Source organism: Pimephales promelas, chromosome 24 (genome assembly GCF_988280905.1).
Source record: "Pimephales promelas chromosome 24, fPimPro1.hap1.1, whole genome shotgun sequence".
NCBI classification, from domain to species: Eukaryota; Metazoa; Chordata; class Actinopteri; order Cypriniformes; family Leuciscidae; genus Pimephales; species Pimephales promelas.
The window spans coordinates 13,986,392-14,007,784 of record NC_142792.1 but is presented as its reverse complement, the minus strand read 5'-3'; the positions used below and the strand labels follow the sequence as shown (position 1 = coordinate 14,007,784).

General features: G+C 38.5%; 1 protein-coding gene across 5 annotated transcripts in view; it reads right to left on the bottom strand.

The window, feature by feature from the left end:
* Positions 1 to 20,850, bottom strand: part of bltp3b (bridge-like lipid transfer protein family member 3B) — a 32,186-nt gene extending 11,336 nt beyond the window's left edge. The window contains exons 1-16 of one of the 5 annotated variants that reach the window (XM_089126608.1): positions 20,596 to 20,850; positions 11,464 to 11,626; positions 10,271 to 10,309; positions 10,027 to 10,118; positions 9,562 to 9,751; positions 9,349 to 9,489; positions 8,809 to 8,979; positions 8,391 to 8,571; positions 8,213 to 8,296; positions 7,983 to 8,129; positions 5,489 to 5,611; positions 5,274 to 5,383; positions 4,159 to 4,300; positions 3,873 to 4,066; positions 2,372 to 3,735; positions 165 to 245 (exon numbers count right to left, since the gene is read on the bottom strand). In XM_089126608.1, the coding sequence (XP_088982734.1) occupies positions 165 to 245; positions 2,372 to 3,735; positions 3,873 to 4,066; positions 4,159 to 4,300; positions 5,274 to 5,383; positions 5,489 to 5,611; positions 7,983 to 8,129; positions 8,213 to 8,296; positions 8,391 to 8,571; positions 8,809 to 8,979; positions 9,349 to 9,489; positions 9,562 to 9,751; positions 10,027 to 10,118; positions 10,271 to 10,309; positions 11,464 to 11,626; positions 20,596 to 20,639 (3,266 nt within the window). In that variant the 5' untranslated portion in view covers positions 20,640 to 20,850. The remainder of the gene's footprint in view (positions 1 to 164; positions 246 to 2,371; positions 3,736 to 3,872; positions 4,067 to 4,158; positions 4,301 to 5,273; positions 5,384 to 5,488; positions 5,612 to 7,982; positions 8,130 to 8,212; positions 8,297 to 8,390; positions 8,572 to 8,808; positions 8,980 to 9,348; positions 9,490 to 9,561; positions 9,752 to 10,026; positions 10,119 to 10,270; positions 10,310 to 11,463; positions 11,627 to 20,595) is intronic. The other 4 variants (XM_039668349.2, XM_089126607.1, XM_039668350.2 and 1 more) reach the window with 4 other exon arrangements.
* Between the last annotated feature and the right edge of the window lie 543 nt (positions 20,851 to 21,393).

The following is a 21,393-nucleotide window of genomic DNA, read 5'->3' as shown; positions in this document are numbered from 1 at the left end:
AACACCAGTCGGCACACTCTGAACACGTCCACGGTTTTACGCACAACACTAAAAGGGACAAGCTAGTGTGAAATGACCACAATCACAAGACCAATACCACGGTTTTGTCCACTAACATTCACACGCACACCGATGGGCACAGAGTCCTACAGAGGGTGTCTTACATGTTGGACATGGAATATAAGGAGGTAGACCTGCTGTGCGTGGAGGTTAAGAGGTCAGAGACCACTGATAAACTGCCTTTCCTTCAGAAGAGAGATTACACAAACACACACACACATCCAGAGATCACATTCAGAGCAAGGAAGCAGTTGTGAATAGGGTTTTACTCCCACATACACACACATACTCTTATAAAATTCATATATAATATTTATAAAAACAGTTAGAAAACAAAGCTACAAAACTCACAATACTAATGAAGACCAGATTCAATTCTATTGCTGAATACTGAAAAAGTGTGTCTCAAAGGCTGATGATATTAAACAAATCTCTAATATTAAATAATTCATAGACCTTAAAAACAAATTAGCCTGTAAGGCACATATTGTACAGTTACAGTATGGGCTCTGTCCCATTTGATCAAATATGAAGGCCACTTTCCTGCTGAGTTTAGTTCCAACCCTGATCAAACACACCTGGAAAATCCAGTGGTGGACGAAGCACACATATCAAGTACTTGAGTAAAAGTACAAGGGTAGAATTGAGGTATAATGTACTAGACACATATTAAATAGGTTATAGCTCAGTCTGACATCATTGCATCGAAGTAGCCAGCACTAGTCAATAGCCATTATTATGCAGACACTTAATATGTATTGATCTCCAATTAAATAAGAAAACGCATTTTATAACTCACTCTGACCAGATCATTTGAATTAGTGGGAACAGATACAATCGGATCGGTCCAATTTATGAATGAATTAATCAATCAGTACGATTTAACAGGTTCATTGAAAAGAATCAGCTTGTTCCCGAATTGGACACCGCTCTAACGTCTCAGAGTGGGCAATGATTTCTTCAGTTCAACATAACGAAAAACACCATGTTTTTATGAAATGCAGTGGAGTAAAAAGTATGATATTATGCTTTGGAATGCAGTGAAGTAAAAGTTTCCCAAAATAAAAATATTCTGATTAAGTACAGATACTTGAAAAACGTACTTAAGTACAGAAATTAAATAAAATACTTCTTTACTTTTCAGCACTGGACCTTAATAGTAAAAATCTACGGGCCAGATTTACTAAACAGGGCAAATTAGTGTGTTAACAAAACCAAAAAAAGGGTGATGGAAGTGGAAAGTTTGGCGCGTATTTTTACTGACGACGTGCAAATTAAAGAATACAGACGCAGCCGGATCATTTCCCCTAATGACCAACACAATCTACCAAGAGCAGCGCAAACTAGCGTCTGGTTTAAGACGTGCTTTTTTGGGGGGGGCGTTAAATAATGGCACAAATACCAGTAAATTGACAAGCGCAAACCTTATTAAGTCACCTTGCATGATTCATTTAAAGGAGTAGTTCACTTTTAAAAAAAACCCATGTCATCCAAGATGTCCATGTCATTCTTTCTTCAGTCTAAAAGAAATTAAGGTTTTTGATGAAAACATTCCAGGATTGTTCTCCATATAATGCACTTTACAGGGAACCAAACGGTTCAAGGTCCAAAAGACAGTTTCAGTGCAAACTGCAAACTGTTCAAAGGGCTTTAAACGATTCCAGACGATGAATAAGGGTCTTATCAAGTGAAACGATCACTCATTTAAAAAAAAATAACACAGTTTAAGTTTTATAAGCTCAAATGGTCGTCTTGCTCTGTTCTGTGACGCACGTTTGTGTCTCTCCTGTTCGAACTTGTTCATCAAAATAAACAAATCTTTTTCTGAGTCAATTCGTTCATTTCGTTTGTTGAATGAACCAAATGACACGAAAAGAGATTCGTTCATTTTGATAAACGAGTTCGAACAGGAGAGTCACTGAAACTGTTTTGGACCTTGAACCGTTTGGTTACCAGTAAAGTCCATTATATGGAGAAAAATCCTGGAATGTTTTCATCAAAAACCTTAATTTCTTTTCGACTGAAGAAAGAATGACATGGATATCTTGGATGAAAATATCAGCAAAGGTTTTTTTTTTTAAAGTGAACTCCTTTAAATACTCTCCTCCCACGTCTGAAAGGGAAACTCCAACAAATGCATACGGAATAAAGTCAGCCGCAAAAACAACTCTGTCCACGCCTGTCCATGTGTCTTCAGTAAATCCTGACAGTAGTTTTTTATGCAGCTCTACTTCCATTATCAATTTTCAAAAAAAAAAACAAGCGGGAAAGTTAGGGTAGTTTTGTTCTAAATATACACACAAAGCAATACCTGGATATGGACTGAGGCAGCCTGCCTCCATGACTCTTGTCGTTCCACTCCCTGGAAGAAGTTTCGGAGACGGGATCTATTACCGCATTTCCACCATGTGACGTTTCACTCTGTTGCCCTTTGATTTCAGCTCTGCTGCCCTCTACATCAGGAGATCCTTCTCTCAATTCCTTCTCCCTCCCTCCAGATGCCACGCTACTCCTCTCATCCATAGACGCCTTTCTCAGAGCAGGAGATGGGGATGAGGAAGGAAGAAGAGGAGATACGTTGAGGCCATGTGTACCAGCGAAAAGGAGCTGATCTACATTTGGAGTACACTCTCCTTCAGCTGAGGGTATCTCGTGTCCCTCGCCCACCTCACTCCCGGCTTCAAGAGTCGTCCTGCTTTCTGAGGGGGAGACATCAGAGTCCAGGGGGCTGGTGCTTAAATCCGGTTGGGGAATAGGCTTTAAAAGTAGTGCAACTTCTGCACTTTTCATGAGCACGCCCACGCAAGCGCTGAAGGGTTGTGTGGGACCCTGGAGCTTAGAGCCGTACTGCTCCAGATCTTGCTGTAAAGTGCGCTGCAGAGATTTTACAGTATGCTGAAGTCTGAGCAGGAACATATACTGCCCATGGCTCACCTGAGCACTCAGGTGCTTCTGAACGTGCACTAGCACCTGCACGTCTACTTCACTGGACGAGGACGAGGAATCAAGGGAAAGAGACGAAGAGGAGTCACTGAATAGGCCGTCTAGAGATTGTGGTTTGTGGAGACCATTGCTCGGCGTGTTGCTTGGAAACGCATCAGTGGCGTAGTACTCCTTCAGAAGTTTCTTCCTCTGCAGACGATTGGCAATCTCTGCTGACTCGCTGCGAGGCAACAGTCCCGACACTGCGCCCGCTCTGAGCCTCTCGTTGTGCTGTGCATATCGGGAAGGGTGGCACACCCAAAGAGTCAGAGGGAAAGAGTCCACGCAAGGTGTCGGACGACCTCGCCCACTGCGTGAGCCCTCGTAGTCCACCCAGAACTGAGAGAAGTGCAGAGCCCACAAGTCAGTGGCTGCTGGTGTTTTGAGGGCCTTGGTGGAGAGAGATGGTGGAGCGAGGCCCCGGTACACATCATGAACGCGTGTGTCCTGCTCATGAGCATGCCGCTGGAAGACCGGATGGAGCACAGAGGAGGAGTTTTGGGCATGAGGAAAGGAGGAAGAGAGGGACGTAAAGAAGGGTTGCTCCTGGAAGGCCTGCAAAAGGGCTTCCAGGCTGGATCGTGTGCATCCGGTAGAGTGCCGCGTGTTAGTGGCCACCATCTCAGAGGTCTGCACCGACACAGAGCGAGGCTGGCCAGGCTGAGCCTTCTCCTGGTCTGCAGGAATCACCAGCTACAAACATTAAAACACAGAGTTATATAAGATGGTACAAGACATGTACAGCATGGTTCCTCAAATTAGGGCCTGAACCTGTAATTTTCTGATAACAACATTTCACTGGAAGTATTCAAACGTATATTATTTTCTACCTTCAGCATTAGGCCGTCCACTCTGATATCGACATGTTCGTCAGGTTTCTGTGAGTCATTGAGTTTGTACAGCTCCATGAATTGTTCTAAGCTCTGACGAAGGTCCAGTGCAAACAGATTGAGCCAAACCAGACTGCGTGGGTCAAGCACCAGCTGTAGCGCGTTCAACTGCACATACAGGTTGGGACAAGGGACTGAAGGGAGAGAGTTTGTACATGTCAATTCAAAGAATGAATATTCTGGTCTTGTCAGTGTTAATGATGGACAAAAGTCACTTCTGTCTTACTGGGATAGTCTTTGCCATCCGGGAAGTAGTACTCTGTGAATTCGGCATGGATGGCCGGCATCTCTTGAGGGAGATAAAGGGTTTTCTTATTGCAGGATATCATGCTTTGAGGACTGGAGCGTGGCTGGTCTGCTGTAGACACCTTCAACACAACAGAAAAACTCATTTTAAAGGGATACTCCACTTTTTTTTGGAAATAGGCTCATTTTATCAAGTCCCCCAGAGTTAAACAGTTGAGTTTTACCGTTTTCGAATGCATTCAGACGATTTTCTGATATTTAGAAGAATATCAGTAACCAGACGGTTTCTGGTCTCATTGACTTCCATAGTAGGAAAAGAAATATACTATGGAAGTCAATGAGACCAGAAACTGTCTGGTTACTGATATTCTTCTAAATATCAGAAAATCGTCCGAATGCATTCAAAAACGGTAAAACTCAACTTTTTGTAAAATGAGCCTATTTCCAAAAAAAAGTGGAGTATCCCTTTAAAAGGTCTCACATTTTAAGCATTCAAGCCATATTTGATGTCAATTATGACAGTATTGATTCCCACATGGCAGCACACCATATTTGAATTTGAATTGAGTTGAGAAGAATTGATGTTAAGAGGGGAAGATTATCAGTGAATAAGTTAACTATAGCATGCAACTCATATGGCCCGTATAACAGCCAGTCTGATACTGCGCTGTAGATGTTGTCCCGTAGCTACGTGTTACGACACGCTTGGCGGCTACTGATAAACATGTTGTAAGTTACAGTTCCAGAGGCATCTTGTTGTGTGTTACTACCGTATTTATTGTCCTCCACACAGGTGCATTACATCCACAAAGTCTCAAAGATCTCTATTCGTTACAGACAACAGCGTTTACAGAACTCCGCCGTAGCGGTCAAAAACTTTTTGCCCTTCCGGGTCAACACTCCACACCACCTGTTGAACCCTCACAAATATAGTTGAGTGAGCAGCACCATCTAGTGGCCCGACAAACTCAGACACTATTTGGCTCCTACAGCCCGCTTTTATGATATTTGTGCATCTATGTGATGTTGTTTTTCATGAATGAGTATGTAGATTGCAGAAAATTGTGTTGTATGCGTGTGTTTATCCACACAAACCTGATAGATGCTGAAATCTGCCATCCGTAGCACAATTGAGCTGGACATGAGTTGGGTTCTCGGTGCAGATGGAGGCGAGAAGGAAGTGCTGGAGCTGGTGGAGATCTTTCCTGAGGGAGACACACAAGCTCAAAAAGTCACAATCACAGTGGATCATCTGCACAAACCACAGCCATGTGTTTGTGTGGCACCTCAAACGCACACCAGAGAGGTACCTGTCTCCAGACACCAGCAGCAGCTGGCCGTGGGGGAGAGCGGCCACGAGCCATCTGCGCCTGAATCCAGCTCCCTAACCATTATCCCCTCACCCTGCGCCTCTAAGACAATCGACTGACAGACTGGAGACACAGAACCCATTACGCAAAAAAAAAAAAACCTCCTAAAACTAGGACAGGTGTTATCTGCTTTCAGGACACACTTAATGACCACTGCAAAACACTTGAAGGACTATATTACTGTAAAGTCATATGCTCATAAACATTAGCCGTACAGCGCTACTGAGCTAAAAACTGCACACTTTAGCTAAAGGCCCTTACACAAAGACTCTGCTACACTCTCAGAGGCCACATGGGAAACTTTGAACATCAATGCAGCCCATAACTGTTGTCTGTATCATCTGAAAGTGCCCTACAGTCTTTGAGAAGAGCCCTTAAAGTGTCACAAATTATAGCTTTATTAATAGTGTAATAATGAAGAACAGCTGTTCAATTTTAACATTGAGCTCATTTTTTTGTACATTTTGTACAAAAACTACAAAAATCGGTGTTGCCTACACTGTATTATCGTCTTTTTTAAAATCCGCACCCTGTTGACTTCAATGGGGCAAGTTCTAAACCTGCTTTTAGCCTCTTAACATCCTTGATTTGTCATTACGAGTGCACAGCCAAGTGAGTGGTGTTATTAAGAGTGACCACGGTCAATCTGACTGCAGTAAATGTGAAAGATATTAATAAAAATGATGTTAAGTCAGCCAGCTCACATACCTGTATTTACTTCCTGTTTTCGGTTGAAGATTGTAGAGTTCGCGGGCGCGATCATTGGTAACTAAATGATGTTCTGATGATCTGATTAGGATGAACTATCCATTTGAGCTGATATTCTCAGAACACCACACAGCATTGTTATCGGCTGACAGTCTGAGGGCGTTTTCACACCTCAAAGTCCGCACCAAGGTCCGAACCAAAGTTCACCTTTGATACATTTTATACTTTCAGAAAGTTTTGGTTTGGTTTCACACTGCAATTATGTGAGTGCACTAAAGAACTTTACGCGACATACTCGCATCCTGTCGTCATCATCTATGTGTGCTGCATCTTGACATTGATTGGTTTAGTAAATGGCATGTTTGACAACATGAACGTACACAGACGCATATCATTGCAACTATATTGTTATTTTATGGCATAATTACCTGCAGCACCAACTATACACAAGGCTAGTTCAAATTCGACGAATGAACGTCCTCATCGTGCGAACATATTATTGTCGCTGGCAGGAAAGCAACTTATTATGATGTCAGGTATGATAGGGTATTCCTATGATGATAGGTAAAAACCTCATCTCCTCCCATTTTTCCTGCCACCTTCTGTTTTTTAGGCTTTTTGGGAACCACCAGAACTTCCTGTAAAAGGTCTGAAAGTCCGAACCATACAGAAATGCTTTCACACCAGAAACGAACCAAACCTTTTTTCAGTTTGATCCGGACCGAGACTACCTATTTTCGTCAGACCAAATTTCATCTGTTTGGTCCGGCGGAGGGTTCACACCTGTAATTTTGATTCGGACCAAACTGAAAAGTCCAAAAGTCCGGACCAAACAAGGTAGGTGTGAACTGGAGTCTCCACTGTTGCTTAGTTATCAATGATCGCACGCGCAAACTCGACAATCGACTACTGTGGACTTCGCCCCATTGAAGTCAACAGGGTGCAAATTTTAAAAGAGGATAACACAGAGTAGGAAAAAACGATTTCTGTCGTTTTTGTCTGTACTGACAGCACTGCAAATGTACAAAAAATATGAGCTTAAATTTTAAAATTGACCGGAGTTCTCCTTTAAGTAACCAGTGTCCAGATCACATTTAACTAAAAATCCCCCCCAAAAAACAACAAATAAATAAAATGTATAAATTAAATAAAGTTAGCAAATGTTTTATTATTTTCATGGCAAATAAGCATTTAGCTCACAAATCCTCATTACCAATAATGTGTAGAGAACCTTTTATGCATTGTAATAGCCATTATTATTCTCATTCCCAGCGATTCTCATTCCCATAAAACAGTATTTTTATATGTATAGCTCTAAAATGTTTTTTTTACTAATAAATCCACTCATGTCAATACTATAAATGTAATACAAATGTACTGCTAAATCAATAATACCATGATTTATTTTTTGGGGGGGGGGGATTTTTTTGGATTTTTTTGGATTCCACAACGCAAAAAAATATATATTTATGATCCGAAAATATTTTCTGAACATCTAATTCTGTATGTTACTGTACAGGTTTGTAACGAAAGTGTGTGTGTGTGTGTGTGTATGCTTGCCCTCCTCATTAAAATGCAAAACAAATATTTGTGGTTCAAAAATACTTTCTTATGACTTTTGAATCAAATATGATCCGGACACAGGATAGGTTGCATGAAACTAAACTACTCCATTTTTTGTTTTTCAGTCACAGTAAGTGTGTGTTTATTGGCAGGACGTTCTCACCATGTTGAGGAGAGCTCTGCGACTGGCCACTGACTACGTTTTTGAGCATATCCACATTAGACTTAAACTCCTCCAGGAGAGAACGGACCCAGGTCTCACGAGACTTCGTGGCCTCGCTGTAATGCATCCAATGCAAACAACCCTCACCTGAGAGAAAGAAAGGCATTTTCTTTTTAATAATCTGAACATCTTCCTGTTCAACAGGTTATTAAAGGAAGAATATATTTTACCAGCTTTGTGGAAGGGATAATAGTCTACAGTTATAGAACTGAAGGACACCTGCATTGCGCCACCATCTAATCTCTTATTAATTCCTGCAGAGGAGAAAATAAAAAGACACATTTCAGCTGAACACCACCAAACTCACACACTTTGGTGTTAACAGTATTGTGTGTGGGCATGTGGTACCTCTGTCCTTGGCATTGGTGTCGTCACAAATATGCAGGTCTAAGTGTGTGATTTGGAGATGGTGTGAGGTTTCACGAACATCATGAGAGTTGAAGAGCCGTTCCATAGAAGCGCTCTGGTCTGCTGTGGCTGAAGCCTGCTGTGTGCGCACCTGCTGGGCTGAAGGGGGTGCCGGTGTTACCTAAAAACACCAACAGAGTTGAAATATACTGTATCTTAAGCTCAGACAACACACTAAAGACATTCAAACAAAGACATTTACGACACTTGACGCATCACCCATTTCAAAATCTAAGATTAAAAGTTATAATCAGTAAGGGGCACCAAAATATTACTCAGATAAAAGAAGCAAACAAAAAAAAAGAGGTAGTCTGAAACAGCTGGTGTGGTTGATTTGGGAATGGATGAGGAAGTGCACCTGTGTGGTGTCGGGGGGCATTGTCTTCCTCTGTGCAGCTGATTTCTCCATGGCTTCACTGAGAGACTTAGCATACTGCACCATGGCCTTGAGCTGAGAGTCCGTCAGCACCCACAGCAGGTCATCCAGGATCAGAATCAGCTTTGATGCAACAACATTACAGTCCTTCATCTGGAAAAATAAATGGTAAGTAAAAAAAATTCTAATAAGAATATTAAATCTGTCTTTTGTATATTACTTCATAATGGTTTTTTTTTTAGGATTTAAAAACCCACATTTTCTATGTGCTCAATGCTGAATTCTACCATAATAAAACCCGATATAATCAGCTGCCAATATTTAGACTACCAACAGAAAAATGGACCCCGGCTGCCCCTAGAGCTCAGAACTGACCCATACAAGAATGACTGCTACACACACACTCTCAGAAATACACATGCTAGTACACAGTGATCCAAAAGTTGACAGTTTGGATCTAATTTTGTACATTTACATACTGTTTGAGGGTTGTGTAACGAATGTGCGTGTGTGTATCCTCACCCTCCTCTTTAAAGTGACTCTGATCCTTGATTGGTTGGTGATGAGGCGTATGGGGGCTCTGATGACCTCATGTTCTGTGTTCTGGATAGCATCTGCTTCAATCCTGATCATCTGCCAGCTCACTTCCTTAAACGTTAGGATCTAGAATGCATCATAGTGTTAGCATAGAAACACATGTCTTATGGCCTCCACAACACCAGAGAGATGCGTCACCTCTCCACGTGTGGGGTCCAGGATACGCGTGTATCGCAGGTCACCAGTGGCCCAGCTGGTGTTGACGCTGAGGACCTGGAGCTGCGAGAGCTCGAAGGAGGCATTAAAGGCTTTGGCGCTGATGCGGATCACTATGGAGTTCACAGAGAGTGAGATGCCCTCCACCACTTTCTCCGCAAAACCATATTCACTGACAGAAAGAGAATAAGAATACAAAATAAACCCCCACAAATAAACATGTAATATCATAATATTGCGAGCAAGTTCTATATTACAACAAGCACTGAACAAAAAATAATATCTAGCCAAGAAAACAAACAAACATACAAAAATAAATCATATTTTCTATGGCTTTTCAATTTATATACATCCAGGTTTTTCATAACAGAGGCAACCATGAAAACAGGAAAGCAGAAGAGGAGAGATCCGAATCAAGGCTGATAGAGCCCATTAACTGAAACCAACCTTTGACCTGAGGCTGTGGCAATGGGTGATGGACCGTTGGGAGGGCGAGGCTCGTCACAGGTGCTCATCTCCATGACAACTTTGTCCAAAGACTGAAAGAAATGATTTACAGACTCAATAAAGCTGCAGAAAATGGAACTGCTTTTAATCAGAAGAGATTAGAACAAAACTAAAGTCAAAGAATATAGGCTATACATATATACACTTTCATAAGTAGAAGAAAAAAACAATAAATTGTTATTACCAGAGAGATTGGATGAGTCTTCAGTTTGGTCCATGGGATCTAGGTTGTACACACGCAGGAAAAAAATATTTACAGTTTATTCAACACTGACCTTTGTAATTAAAGGCACTGTTTGCAGCACTGATATATGATGTGTGCCCTCATATCTATGATGCTGTGTATTAATAATATTGCTGCAGCACAGGCCTCTATACACATACACTTTTAAGGGACTGGTTTTATTGTATTTCCTTAATTTAGCCCTCACAACAAGTATAACCAAGACTTATGGAAAATATCCTCAGAATTATAGTGAAGCCAACTTATGAGAAGTGAAGTGGTCCTCACTATTTTAAACATTCATAAATCATGCTTCAAATCTAAAAATCACTAAAGGTTTGTTTGACGGTCATGTTTCAGAGGTAGGGAATAGGAAATATCATTATCTAAGTATAAAAACCATAATTAATATTGAAAATGATTAAAATAATGATAAATTATGTATTATTAATAATAAAATTACAGTAATAATAACAACAATAATAATTATTAATGCTAACAATAATATTATTAATATAATTCTATTAATAAATTATTATTATTATTATTATTATTATTTTAAAAATAATATCAAAGTTGTTAAATTGATAACATATGTAACATTTTAAATATATTTTGTTAAAATGAATAAAAAACAAAATGCTAAAAAACAATATAAACCCTTTTAAACTACACGTGAATTATTATGTACAAAAAAATGTACATGCAATCTTTATTATAATCTTCACAATTATAATCAATATTAATAATATTATTAACAATTAAAATTAAACTGAATGAAAATGACATTTTGTTAAAGATTACATTTTTAATAAAGTTTATTAAATGTTATTAAATATGTATTTTAAAGATTAACTGAAAGTGAGGTTTACATGACGACAAGATAATCTAAAATGTAAAAATAGGGGAAAAGAGGACACAAATAAATAAATAAATAGTAACAGTAAAAGTAATAGTAAAAATGTATTTATATTTATTTTAAAAAAAACTCTACTAACTGTTTAATGGACATTATGCAAATTTGAACGCAGCCCAAGAGTGTAAATCTAGAGGGCTGAGCTCGATCAGCAGAGCTATTCCCAGCAGATCCTATGATTCTAGTGTCAGAGGGACTCATAGTGTTGATGTTATCAAGAAGTCACAGCGTCTCATACCCGGATGGCGGCCTTATTGCAGAAGACTTTATTAATGGCGAGCCAGGTGGGCAGATCCAACATGTTCTGCAAAACCTCCTCATCCAGCTCCAGGTTGGTAAGCTGGCCCTCCCCTTTCAGAGTGCTCAGATTAATCTTATCTGGGGAGAGGTTCTTAGCAAACCTGCAGAAAAGAGAAAGAGAGGGAGAGGAACAGGGTGAAAAAAGGGAATAAAATCAGCAAAATGAAAGAAGTGAATAAGGGGAGGCAGCAAAAATGACTCTTTCTCTTGACTGTAATTACAGCTTCACAAGCAAGCAGATCGGTGAGAAGTCATGCTGTTACCACCCACCATTGAGCTATGTGTGTGTGTGGACACTTCTACACATTAATAAGTTCAATAATGACAGTTCACCGATTAAAGTACACAGTGCAAATGCGATCACATTCTAGATAAACGTTTTCCAATGATTACAACAACAAAAAGCGGACTGGAAGGGTCACATTGACTGTAAAATTATTAATATAAAATAAATGATGTTAATATTATATTATTAATATAAAGTTGAAATCATTACAATTATTTTAACTATTAATTATTATAATTACAACTATGCTATGATGTTAGATTTAAAACACTTTAAAATACATAATATATTTAAAAATATATTTTGTCAAATAAATAAAACCAACCATTTTAAATGCTACAAGTAAATCTGTTCACTAAGGCATTAGTACACAGTGTAAGGTTGATTGCATAGTAGAAAAAGCTGATTTTTCTGAAACAAGTCGAGATTTATTAATATATTTTTGCTTGATTTCATAGCTAAAAATTTGTGTAATTTAACACTGTAGCCTATGGCAATCCAAAACTTTTCCTGGTCATTTTTCTTACATGTGAAGCTAATCATTCATTATTCATCTATCCATGAATTACCATCCATCAAGTGGAGTGTAAATGCTCTCGTCGTTGCTCTTTTACTGAAGATGCACAAACAAAACATCTCATGGGTGAAAATGCAGCTCCATAACAATTTAAATGAATGCGACTACCAATAGGGGAAAGTTGCTACACTTGCATTTGGAGATCGCAGACAGGCCAAGTTTTACATCTTACTGCTGACCCGCCGTCCACACTGACTGAAATCAATAGTTTTAGAGCGTTCTCTGATGCTAAACTTGAACATTTAGCAACCTCGAGGATCTGAAACCGCAATAGTGACCAGGAGCTCAGCATAGCCATGACCTTCTGTTTCCGTGCTGATTGATTTTTCAGTTAATGTTTAAGAGTGTTCCCGCAAAGAGCAATGTTCTCTTCACGGCCCTCAGCGCGCCAAGGTTGATTTGTTATCATTTCCTCATTCAGTTGTTTTGAATCGGCGAGCTAATGGCACAAACAGGTCAGGGTGTGGAAAAGCCAGTCACTTAAAGCCTATGTGGCCACAGTAAATGTTACTCTGGGGAAAAAAAGTTGGATATCTTCTTGAAGCTGTTTATTTGACCTTCAGCCCAGTTTAAAAGCACTAACACAGAGTCGCTTACACTTAAAATGATCGCTCCTTTGAGTTACCGTTAAATGTGTAATAATGTAATAAAAGTGAAGCAAAAAGTATTAGATAGATTAGATTCACTCCAACAGATTCAAATAAAGAGCCTTACATAAAGGACTACAAGTAGACTACTATAGCAAAATTACAGAGACAAAACACTAATAACCACTTCAATAACTTTAAAGCTTCTCATATAGAGGCAACTAGTGTTTAAAAACTGCACTGACGTAACCACTGGCCTGGAAACCTAGAAACAACTGTACTTTAGCTCATGTAAAGATAGCCTAGATGATAAAAGTTCACAGCGTCTGTGTTTCCAAGGACTGAATAAGGATGATAGTGTCTAAAGGTCAGACACGGTGACAATCATTTTCCTGAAAGTCTCTCTTTAAATAGTCAGGTTCAGGTTCAGGTTTATTGATATAGCCCATTTCATACACAGGTAGCCCAATGTGCTTTACATAATCATAGCAGTTAAGAAACAATTTACATACATCAATCAATCACACACACACAAAAAAAAAAAAAAGAAAAAAAAAAGTCCTGCTTAATATGATGAAAAACATAAAATAAAAGAATAAAATGTAAACTAAAAATTACATGAGATAATGAATAAATAAATAAATAAATAATTAAACAACTAAATGAAACAATAAAATATAATTACACCATAAATTAAAATGAAATGGAATAAAAAATAAGGATAATAGTTTCTAAAGGTCAGATGACGTGGCACTCATTTTCCTGAAAGTCTGTCTTAATAGTCCTGTTTAATGAGGTGAAAAACATACCAAAAAAAAAAATGAACCAATAAAATAACACATAATAATATACTAAGGAAAACAAAATTTAATACAAAAAAACTATTTTTGTATTGAAAGATGGAAAAAACAGAAAAGGTGGAATCGTGACTGAAGTGTGAAGTTTCCACAGAACCGTGAATTACTAAACCCGCCGCTGCGTGGGCTTGTTCATCACTGTGTGTGAAACAAAAGCAAACACGAGACGAGAAGTATGAAAACATGCAAACTTTCATAAACAAGCCAGTTGAAAATGAAACGTGAACAGTCTGGCCACCGCATTACGTAACCGTGTTCTGTGAACGGTTAAATATTCATTCACACACGGCCTACCTTCTTCAGTCCCTGATATATCAGATATCGGGTCAGAACGCTCCACCACTACAGTTAAGAGATCGGACGGGTGCCAGCCGGGTGACATCAGGTGGGCTCAGCTCAACTACACCCGTGTCTTCTAGTAGCAAATCTCAGATAAATGCATCTTTATTCTGTGCTGATGGACTGAACGTAGCACTTATTTCAATGTTGAAAACCCACAGTTAAAGGTACAATGTGTAGTTTTTTCACCGCCAGAGGTCGCATTTTCAAACCAATAACAAATACGAAGCTTGACCCTATGAAGGAGAGTGGAATGATGGGAGATTTCGTTTTCACCATGCAGAGATGTGTGGAATTCACAAATCATATTAATTATTTATCATCTAATAAATTAGTTTTTGTATTACCTGAACGTTTAATCAGACTATTATACGTCATCGTAATTAATTAACTACAAAGACAATGAAATGTAGTTTCTGATATGTGACTATTTGTTGGGTTAGTGCTGCCCACATTAAAAACAATCATACTAAAAGTCAATTTGAACGAAACCAGAGTATTTGCAAGTAATGACTAAATATTTTTGTGCAACACATAGACTACTTAATAGTTTTTAGTTTTTAATATCCCTGCCATAGATACAGTAGATCCCTCATTAGCGGCTTACGTATAACGGCCCATTGAAATTGCCGCTAATGAGGGATCTATCTATCTATCTATCTATCTATATATATATATATATATATATATATAGTTATATATAGCCTATATACAAGCGAAAAGCAAAGATAGAGCAGATATTACGTAATTATATGCGATTGACAAGGGACGAGCCATTATTTAAATACAAATCCATTGGAACTTTTGAGATAATGTGCAAGTGGTCTTTAAATATTTTATTACAAATATCTTACATATTGTACCTTTAAAAATAAAAGTAAGGTCTGAAGATAAAAGCCAGCGGGAAGGACAAGTCAAGTATTACAAGTTGACACATTTTTACCATTGCATGATGTACTGTATACCGCCATACTGCCCCATTATAAATAACACGAATGTCATTGAACGACTATAAATCAACCTCCTACAAAACGAACAGTGTTATAACAGTCAACACATTCTGTCCCAGTGATAGCAGAACTGCTGCTGATCTGGAAAGGGTGGTGTTGGGTCTAAACAACACAAAACACCACTATCACATGGACAGACACTCATTCATACCAATCAACTATCACATAATATGCACAAAGCTCCATAGACTGAAATCACAGAGAAGAATGAGTAGACTCATAGAACACAGAATTTATAGCCTTAATTTTGCAGAACTTAGAACTTAGTATACTACAGTTTAGGCAGCTGAAAATATAAACAATTATAAAACTTTACCGTTTCAACTTACTGATGGATGAGGCACTTTCACAGTTACTGTAAAACAGCGATAAACTATACTGAGTGCCAAAGAGTTTTTCTAATTAGAATGTAACAATTGGTCTATTGTACAATCGCTGCTGCTACTATTTCATAAATGTCAGTCCAGTCATGTTTTACAGTGAATTCACCATTTGTGATTAAGTGTGTTTAACATGCTGAATTCTGTCTATCTATACTGCCAAGAAATTAGACATCAAGCTGGAATAATGTCATAATTTGCATTTTGACTCAGCATCACTGTCGGAAATGAGCTCACAGAGATACGGTGTCTTCTGTGACATAGTGATAAGACATCCCAGTACTGTAGGCACCGTATTAAAAGTGTATTAAAGTACAAAAGTGTATAGATATCATGTCTGTGAACATGGGAAGTCATTTAAAGTCAACATGAAATTAATTTCATAAGTCATTTTACATCCATAAATGTAAGTTTTTTCCCCAAGAAAAAGAGAAGATTTCAAAAACAAAACAAACGTAGGGTTGGACTTAATTTTATTGAGAATTGACTGAATTATGAGCCAACTCCACACCTGAAACACGGCCTGCAACTACTGGTTGAAACTTATGTGGCCTTGATGATGTCACTTAATACGGAATATGGTTCCAAAGGCGGAGCAAGTTGCTGGGCTACATGATGACACACAATACAAATGGAAACATTTATTCATTAGACATAATGTGCACTAATTGTGCAGAATAAGCCAAGCAACATGCTTAGAGGAAAAAGTCAAAATTTGAAATTTAAGTGTGTAAAATCAACAAGACAAATTTAGTGTATTTTGTAAACCATATCTAACACAATAGCAGCTTTGAATCATTGCACTAACTGGATGAATTTCAAAGTGTGGGCATCTCTTGAACAAGATATTTGATGGAGATTGTACCCGTCAGGGTGACTTATTAATCTAATGCTTTACGCCAAGGACACAGAAGGAGAGCTCTGAATAGCCCAAACGCAGCAGTTATTCACAGGATGACAAAAGCCCTCATAGACCCTATGCAAATGTCAAAATGATACACATAAACAAACATAAATGCAATGCGTTTGACCTCATAGAGCCATCCTGCATCTCAGCACAGGGTTTTAGACGAGCCCCTAGAGGTGCATGGATGAATTCTAGGCAGAAAAAAAAACAGCATCCAATGGGAGTCGTTAGAGAACAACAGCTGAGGGACAGAACCCGAGGAAGGTCGGCATGGCGATAACATTGACAGAAGCGAGTACGAACATCACGACAACAGCGGTAAAAGAGAACAGACGCTTACTTTACAAACTAAGGGCTTTCCTCCTGAGTCCTGACAGAAGACGTTATTACTCTTTTTATGGCCTACAAACACTGATCAACCCGAGCAATAGTGCAGAACTAAACCGTCCGCTTGCATATAAACATAGACCTCTAGGCATATGCCCAAAAACATTTTTTAACTTCAATTTAAATTTAACTTTTGTGATCTAATTCTGATTCATTTTGGGTATATGTTGGTTAGAATATCTATATTTGGTCAAATCAGCTTCATTATATCGAGTCGTTCAACACAACCACAGCAAAAACTCAATTTCAAGCATGCGTCTTTAAAACGTGCTAAAACGGCAAAAGTCAAACTACCAAATGGGTGAATCAAGGGGAAACTCCATCAGCAGTCATTCTGAGTCTGTGTGGGTGTGTGCAGATGCGATCAGACAACCTCCATTTGGATAAATGTAAAAGGTGTTTTAAGTTTCACTTCATTTCACACAACAGTGATGTGAAACCTCGGCCTCAATATGTGGAACAAACCCTGGATCCTGATTCTGTTTCTGTTTGGGTCCCTGAGTAACAGGAAGTAACTGTTAAACTAGGAGTTATACAGTTAAACATATCGACCGAAAGCTTCTAAAGAGCCACATGTTGCTTGTCAGCCATGTCAGGTCTTTTGCAATAAACCTGATCAATGCTAAAACACACAAACACACTGTGAATGACAGTTTCCGCAGAAGTGCTGTAGAATATGCACCTGGGAATGCATCTGTTCAATTGTGTCAGTCAGACCGCTGCCTTTTTCCTGGGTGTGTATTGATTTTCTGCACAGTCTTCCATTCAAAAAACACTTTATGCCTCCTGGTGAAGAAATGGACAACAAGCGCTGTGGTACTTGATTTCAATCAAATGAAACAAAATCAAATCAGACAAACATTAAGTCAAAAATGATTAAACTCTATTGTACTCGACCTCAGGGCTTTAGAAACCTGTATGACTTACTTTCTTTCATGGAGAACAAAAGAAGTTTAGCAGGATATTCAGGCTGCTCTTTTCCAAACAGAGAACTTGAATAGTCTCTCTATCCGTTTTCATTATTAGGAAAAACATCCGCTATTCCAGGTTTGGAACAACACAAATGTGAGTAATGTCATTTCTTGGTGAACTATCCCTTCAGACCAACACTGGTCTTAGGAATCATATTGATTCGCTCATGAAAATATATTTTCGAAGTATCTGAAAAACTAGTTCTAAGAGGGCAAAGCCTCCTTAACCACCACAGGAGTTTTACCCTGGTTTTACAAAGCATAACAATGAGCACAAACAGATAAGATAGGACTGTGTTTTCTAATTTATCTTCTACTAATAGGAGCCACGGACTGGAAATACGGGCCATGTTTCTTTCCTCTGAAAAATGCCTACAGCTTCACTCAGAGCTTTCCAGGGCATCTTCTGATTTTCACAAATTCAGCCTCTCCAAAAACATATTATAATATATAGGCCTACAACATACATAATATAATAGCTGTATAAATGTATTTATATTAAATATATATAGTAAATATTTATTGCATACTTATATTTAACAAAATAACGTAACGTAAACGTACCAAAAAAATCTGATAAGCTATAGCCTAACAATAAATATGAGACTATTACGGACTGAAAAAGTGCTGACACAAGACGAAAACTTGATTTTTTGTAGGTCAAAGTCTGGGCGAAAGTCTCTCAATGGTAAATTAATTTAAACAATATAAGTCAAGGTCCATAGAGTTCATTTTTAGGAGGCCTTGAGCGCCACTATTCCTCCAAAAAACGCAGAGTGTGCAAACAACACGCACAAGCTCTAAACATATTCACCCTGAAGGGCATGGCCAAAAGTTACGACCCATCCCACACACTTTTAATTTATCACGCTGATTGGACAGCATCGTGGAAGTGAGATATTGCTTATCAAATGAGGAACACCATAAGATTTTTTTACCAAATGCCTCTTGCGTCATTTTGAATGAATAGGAGTTGTATTGCATTTCATCTGGATACGCTCCACTGAGGGAATAAATAATGCAGGTAGGTTGGACCCAAGAACGGACACTACAATGGCAAACAATAGTGAAACCATTTGGCACAATGTGCACTCCACAGCAAAAGGCGAAACGTTGTTTCTGTTGAACCCAGGCCTCATCCTAACAATCCACCCAGACTTGATTCAAGTTTCCACAACAAACTGAACACGGATAGACGTGACTCAATCCACCTACGCATTTGGAGGGCTGACTGTCTAAGGGGCCATGGACAATAACTATAACGATGACTATAAAGTTGTAATAAATACGAAAGTCCATGCCACAACTGAGGAATGGTATCACTGAAATCAGAATCCATCAAAATTTTAAAGAGCTTGACTATTTAATGAAGCAAATGATATAACTGAAGAGTGTGTTTAATAACAGAATGTGTTTGTGCATTGGTGCATGTAGTTATCTTTGTAGTTACCAATGTTGGTGTGAATGGGCCTTAAAAGTCCTAGAGATTTCAACACAACTGGAACATTTTTGGAAAGTTTTACATATCTTCTGCACATTCCTTGTGCTGTGTATTAAAGAGATTTCACCCAAAATTGAAAATAGTTTACTACCTTAGGTAACAATTGTCTGTATTTTTCTGTCAATGCAATGAAAAGTCATTGGGTCCAATGCTGTTTTAAACCCCAAAATGCCCAATTCAAGTCATTCAAATTTGGAACAACAATATGAAGTTGAGTATTTTTTTTAGTGAACTATCCTTTTAATATTTGGCCAAAATGGTTTGGCAGACCTCTCAGCTCTTTTACCACATAATTCCACTGACATTCTGCAGATTATTAGCACAAAAAGTTCAAATTAGTTGATCTAGGCCTGGTGATGTGTTACATTACGCTCAAAATCAGCACAGACACACGAGGGGACACAAGTCACATACTTAATATTACGATTTAAAGTCACAAATCGATGAACGAAAGATATGTTTATCCATAATATGGTGTATTTCCAATTGTTATGGCTTATCGGTTCTATGCGTTGATTGTATTTTGAGATGAGGCAGATCCTTTTAAAATGGAGGCAGAAAATTGAACAACAATTAGTCCGACCTTCCGGCTTTGAAAGATGTAGCCTTTGAATTGGGACACGGGGCATGACAGGGTTGGGAACCACAGCTCAAGAAGAACTAGTTACAAGTAATCTTAATTAAAAATAAATGTTTAAAGAAACAAACATGCAGAGTGGATGAGGAGAGTTAATTTTCGTTTCATGCTGACTTTAAGATCTATCAACATGGGGTTTTCATATTTAATACTCTAAAACCTTACATTTCTGTAGACTATTTGATCACTGAAGTTGGTAACTTGAAACTGACATTTAAGTGTCAACCAAATTAAACATAAGGTTGGAAATGGAGTCGGGCTGTCATGCCTGTAAAGAGTAAATCCACTTATTACCAAAGCTGTCTAAAACGGGATGAGGGGTAGTTTCATCCAGAAGACATCTAGAACGAGATTTAGCCCACTCTCTATCACACTGACCTATAAAAATACATTAAGATGAGGCCAGACTGACTCGTTTGGTTGGAGACATGACACCCAAAACATGTTTTGACGTCAACCCAGTGGAACAGCATTTTCTCTGGCAAGCTGTCAAACCCCAGTTATGACCCATCAGCATGTGTCATCCAGCACAGCCACATCAGCGGGAATCATCCCAGCCTTAGACCAACGATTTATATTTATCAGGCATCGATATGTGTGTAAAGTGTGTCAGTAAGGGATCAGTTCTGACCTGGAGAGGTGTTTCAGGATCTGTTTCTTGATCAATCCAGCCATGACCGGTCTCTCATCAATCACTTATCCAAGGACGGGCGGTAGAGTTTGAAAGCTATACATTTTAGGTTTCCTCCGGTCAAACGGAGTGTTTCGTTTGGAATATTGAAGCGTCGTGATAGGCGAATATAAACATGACTTGTAGACGCGTCCGTCGCTACCGCTTTACCGTCGGGTCCATGTTGAATGCGCAGTGACGCGTCTGTGGACAAGCGCGCATGCGCAAGAGCACCCCACGAAAATGAGGCTCACCCAAGATTACGTCACATCATAGCTCACTGTTGGTCGGAGAGATTTATTTTTTATCTTATTCATCACTACTCTGTATATTTAGACAGATACAGAGAGATGAAACATTACTGTTTAATTTTTTTGAAAAAAGTCTCTTATGCTCATTAAGCCTGCATTTATATTTAAAAGAAATACAGAAAAAACCATTTGCCATTTTAAATAATGGTTTTCTTTTTTAATATACTTTAAAATATCATTTATTTCCGTGAAGCTCAATTTTCAGCATAATTTCACCAGTCCTCAGTGTCACGTGATCCTTCATAAATCATTCAAAATGCGGATTTGATAGGCCTACTTATTTATTATCAATGTTGGAAACAGTTGTGCTACTTAATAATTTTTGGAAACTGATACTTTTTTCAGGATTCATTGATTAATAAAAAGTTAAAAAGAACAGCGTTTATTCAAAATAGATACCTTTTCTAACAGCATAAATCACCTTTTAGCAAATTAACACATTCTTTAT